General features: G+C 45.3%; 1 protein-coding gene across 1 annotated transcript; it reads left to right on the plus strand.

Annotated features, from left to right (window-relative positions):
• Positions 1-10: 10 nt before the first annotated feature.
• FOXG1 (forkhead box G1) lies at positions 11-3,983 on the plus strand. The gene has a single exon (XM_015629619.1). The coding sequence runs from the start codon at positions 282-284 to the stop codon at positions 1,659-1,661; it is 1,380 nt and encodes a 459-aa protein (XP_015485105.1). The 5' UTR covers positions 11-281; the 3' UTR covers positions 1,662-3,983.
• The last annotated feature ends 1,582 nt before the right edge of the window (positions 3,984-5,565 follow it).

Here is a 5,565-nt window from a genome sequence, read left to right on the forward strand (position 1 = left end):
CCTTTTTTTTTTTTTTCCTCCGCTCCGACTCGGTTTGATTTTTCTCTGATCGGTGATTATTATTATTACTATTATTTTTTCCCTCCCCGGCGGTTCCTGTCCGTGCTACATGACTTGCCAGCGCTTGAGACTGCTGTCCAACTGCGCTGCCGCCGCCACCGCCGCCGGTGGTGCCGCCGCCGCCGCCTCGGCCACCGCCACCGCTTCGGCCGCCGCCTCCGCCGCCGCCCCGCGCGCAGCTCCCTCAGCCGCCGCAACTTTCCCCCTCAGACTAGTGTGTGATGTTGGACATGGGAGATAGGAAGGAAGTGAAAATGCTGCCGAAATCCTCCTTTAGCATAAACAGCCTGGTTCCCGAAGCCGTCCAGAGCGACAACAACCACAGCAGCCACAGCCACCACAACAGCCACCACCCCCATCACCACCACCATCACCACCACCACCACCACCACCCGCCGCCGCAGCAGCCCCAGCGAGCGGCCGCAGCCGAGGAGGAGGACGAGGAGAAGGGGCAGCACCTCCTGCCGCCCCCCACCGCCACCGCCTCCGGCGCCCTGGAGGTGGCCAAGGCGGACATGCTGGCGGGCAAAGGCGAGGCGGGCGCGGCGGTGGCGGCGGCGGCGGAGCTGGAGGAGAAGGAGAAAGCGGCCGAGGAGAAGAAGGGGGCGGCGGAGGGGGCCAAGGACGGGGAGAGCGGGAAGGAGGGGGAGAAGAAGAACGGCAAGTACGAGAAGCCGCCGTTCAGCTACAACGCGCTCATCATGATGGCCATCCGGCAGAGCCCCGAGAAGCGCCTCACGCTCAATGGCATCTACGAGTTCATCATGAAGAACTTCCCCTACTACCGGGAGAACAAGCAGGGCTGGCAGAACTCCATTAGGCACAACCTCTCGCTCAATAAGTGCTTCGTCAAGGTGCCCCGCCACTACGACGACCCGGGCAAAGGGAACTACTGGATGCTGGACCCCTCCAGCGACGACGTCTTCATCGGGGGCACCACCGGCAAGCTCCGCCGGCGCTCCACCACCTCTCGGGCCAAGCTGGCCTTTAAGCGAGGCGCCCGGCTCACCTCCACCGGACTGACATTCATGGATAGGGCAGGATCCTTGTACTGGCCTATGTCCCCCTTCCTCTCCCTGCACCACCCCCGGGCCAGCAGCACTTTGAGTTACAATGGGACCACGTCCGCCTACCCCAGCCACCCCATGCCCTACAGCTCAGTGTTGACTCAAAACTCCTTGGGAAACAACCACTCCTTTTCCACGTCTAATGGGTTAAGTGTTGATAGACTAGTCAATGGAGAGATACCTTATGCCACTCATCACCTCACAGCAGCAGCTCTGGCCGCCTCAGTGCCGTGTGGCTTGTCAGTTCCCTGCTCCGGCACCTATTCCCTAAACCCCTGCTCTGTAAATCTCCTAGCAGGACAGACGAGTTACTTTTTCCCCCATGTTCCTCACCCTTCAATGACTTCTCAAAGCAGCACTTCAATGACGGCCAGGGCAGCCTCCTCCTCCACGTCGCCACAGGCGCCCTCCACTCTCCCCTGTGAGTCCTTAAGACCTTCTTTGCCAAGTTTTACAACGGGACTTTCCGGAGGACTTTCTGATTATTTCACACATCAAAATCAGGGGTCTTCTTCAAACCCTTTAATACATTAACATCCATGGGATCAGACTGTAAGTGAACATTTTACACACATTTGCATTGTAAATGATAATTAAAAGGAAAAAAAAAGCAAAACAAAAAAGTCCAGGTATTTTTTATTAAGTCCCCCATTTTCTGTACGTTTGTTCAGTCTTTAGGGTTGTTTATTATTCCACCAAGGTGAGGAGTGTCAGCAAGGTGCAATGTGGGGAGATTGCATTGTAGACTATGAAGTTTGGAAGACAAAATTATAGTAGAATGTGTATCTAAATAGTGACTGCTTTTGCAATTTTTTACTCAAATATGATAAGTCTATCACTAAAAGCCGCCCGATTCTCCATGTTTGCAGTATTATAAGTTATCATGGATATGTCGGTGGGTGCAGACCTTGAAAGAAAATAGAAAACCAAATCAAACCACTAAATTTATGAAAACTATAAAAAACTTAAAACAGAATTTGTATTTAAGCAGAATTAATACTGAAAAAATGCCCAAGATCTACTTTTGGCCATTTATTATTTTATTATTTTCTTTACCGAATTCCTTTTTTTTGTTTGTTTACTTTTAGACCAAAGATTGGGTTTTAGAAAATGCACTCAGTGTACGAAGTAATTTAAAAAAAAAAAAAACAGCAACATTATTTCAGTTTGCAGCACTGCCCGTTCAAATGAATCAGAAGGGGACAAAATTAATGATTGCCTTCAGTTTGTGTTGTGTATATTTTGATGTATGTGGTCACTAACAGGTCACCTTTATTTTTTTTCTAAATGTAGTGAAATGTTAATACCTATTGTACTTATAGGTAAACCTTGCAAATATGTAACCTGTGTTGCGCAAAAGCCGCATAAATTTGAGTGATTGTTAATGTCGTCTTAAAATTTCTTGATTGTGATACTGTGGTCATATGCCCGTGTTTGTCACTTACAAAAATGTTTACTATGAACACACAGAAATAAAAAAATAGGCTAAATTCATATATACTTGATAGTTTTTTTGTCTCTTTTATTAACCCTAATGTGGCAGAGGCTTTAAAGTTACAGTGAGATAGATCAGAGCGCTGCTTATTGCACAGTCCACCATTTTTCATATGCTCCTTTCTTTCTCCCCCCGCCCCCTCCCATGCTGTCTTTAACTGCAGTATTTTCAAATGTAAAGGATCACGGTGTTTAATCAGACACCGTGGCCACTATTTTGATGTCCATTTTGGGGCAGAACTCTTATAAAGTCTGCTTAAAAATTGTTAGTAGGAGCTCGGGTGTCTTACTAAAAATCTGACTTAGGCTGAAAATGCTTAACATTGCGTATGTATGCATATATACATACATACATATACAATTTAAGCGTATAAGCACACATTGGGAAAAAAGCCAAGGTGCACTGTTGTATAGGTACGTGTTCTTCCTGCAATCTCTGAAATGCATTCAAAGACTTATTCTCCTGAAAGAAATTAATTTCGTCTCTGTGATGACTCGAGATATATTGGCGAAGGATGTGTATGTGTGCCTATATACACACACATATTAGCTATCATATGCTCGTTTGGCCAAATTTAGCAAGCTATGGTATGTACGTGTATAAAATATAACGCGAATCTTAAAGGAGCTCTCCTCCGGAAGTGTCTGGGCTGTGTGTATCGATATAGTTTTGGTGCTGCGGGCACTTTGGCTTGAGGTTCGGTGCGAGTAGCGGTATTTTTTGGCAGGCGGCTCCGGGCTCGGCCCCTCGGGCCGGGCAGGGGGGCAGGAGCGGAGCACGGTGAGGTGCTGAAGGCGCAGTCCATGGCAGGCGTCACGTGACACCCTGCCTCGCATACCGATGTTTAAACCTTTTAGGGGCTAAAAACGACCAAGCAAACAAACAAACAAAGAAAAAGAACCGACAAATCAAGCCTGCGTGGATGCGCTTACGTGCAAAGTTTTGAAAAGGGGATCTTTTTCTCTCAGCCCAGTAACTCGCGCAGGCGTCCCTGAGAAAGCTCCGTTGCCCTGAGAATCGATCCATTAGTTTTGAGGGGGCAACGCTGCTAGTAATTTTAAGAAGCATTTAATCCTTGAAAGAATTGGTGTCTTGATGAGTTTAGGGAAGCCTATAAAGGCCACAACTCTTGAAAATAATTAGAAAACTTGTGCAAAAGGTTTAGGAACTAATTGGATCCCGCGGTGAGTCCGCAGAGGACAAGTTGTTCATTTGTTACGTTTGTAGCCTAAACTGAGCTCTGCAGCAGCGCAATAAATCGGCGACTGCTCACAATAGGCCCAATGAAAAATAATCTTTAGGTCGGAGATGTTATCGCAAACGCTTTAAAGAGCTTATCTTAAAAAGACAGAAAAGAGGAAGAAAAAGAAAAAAAAATGCCTGGGGGTGAATAGAGAAGCAATAGAAAATCTGAATTCTTGCAAACAATGTATTTGTCATGCTGAAAGAATAAGGGGAAGAAGAGGGAACCTCCCGAAAATAAGTAATACGTAAACAGATGCAAACAGATCTACAGGAAAGAGAGAGAAGTGAAAGGTTACAGATTAGAGATGGGACACCCAGCATTGCACTGTGTGGGGGAGAAGGAGAGAACTCTCTGATATTCTTAGCTTTCACTCTCACTCCTGCAATTCAAAATTAATCATCACTATGAGAAAACGATTGCTTTGTTTGGAGATGGAGAGATGATACCACCACTTGGAAGCTCCTACCCTCCCCCATTTTCTTAACTCTACTGTCATTAAAATAAATGATGCAAAACCACTAAAAATTAAAACTCTTCTTCCACAGAACTATCGGAAATAATAAAATGCAATAGGTGTGATTTAAATTCTTGAAGGCTAGAGACCCCATTCTGTGTACTAGTGCCTACACAACTTAAAAGAGCAGCATCTGCTGTAGCTGACGAAGAAAATGATATATTATTTACCACTTGCAACTGGTTGTAGGAAATCAAATAGCACATATGTAAAGTATTATTTTGTTTGCAATGTAAAAAAAAAAAAATAAAAAAAAAAAATAAAAAATCTGCTGTCAGTGTACCGAAAGAAGGAAAGAGACAGATCAGGTTGGAGGAAAGCACAATCTCGCCATGTCAGAGTTTGAGGTTGGCTAATAAGCATTAATTAGATAAGCGTGATGCATAATAATTCCTGAAAAGGGTAGCCTTGATGTATGTCTCTCCAGACTTAGTTTAAGCCAGCACTCGCTCCCAGAGCTCTCATTCAGGCTCAGTGTTGCAAATTATTGCCTAAGGAGTTCAGGTGCCACAGACTTTTCCCTCTATCTCTTACACCAGGCGCAGGGGTAGTTGCTGAGCTGATAATTTATTCACGTTTCCATACACATGTTACCAGGGATCACACTATTTTTGTAAAGGAAAAAGATAAATCCAACCCAAAATCAAAATAAAATAATACCAATAAATGGCTAAAGTTGTCACAGATTGTATCAGGACTGCTAAGGCCCCAAATATGTCTTTACCTCTGCCTGCTCCTCAGCCAGAGAAACCCTTTTGTTCGCTGAGGCTGATCTTTGCACAGACAGGCTCGTTCGGCACTGAATTCGAGGCGGTGGTTTGTTTGTTTTTCTTTTTGTTGTTGCTTTATTGTTGGAGGGGTTGGGGTTTTTTTGGTGGTGATGGGTTTTTTGTGGTTTGATTGCTTTTTTTTTGGGGGGGGGGGGGGGGGGGGGGGTTTAGCATACAGTATTTCTGTTATCTGATACTTGTTTCCGCCGTGGTTTATGTCAAATCCTCAAGCTAAGCTTTGAGGATTTTTTAAACATGCACATTTCTAGAATGGTGCGGTGTCTTAGCGTCGTTTCTTTAGCGTTTCTTAATTTAGCGTGTTTATGGGGGACGGGCGGTCTTTATGGAATTAAGGAGCTATTGTTATATTCTTAGTTGATGTTTGAGGTGATTAACTTTGCTCGCGTAGATCG

Source organism: Parus major, chromosome 5 (genome assembly GCF_001522545.3).
Source record: "Parus major isolate Abel chromosome 5, Parus_major1.1, whole genome shotgun sequence".
In the NCBI taxonomy this organism is placed as follows: domain Eukaryota; kingdom Metazoa; phylum Chordata; class Aves; order Passeriformes; family Paridae; genus Parus; species Parus major.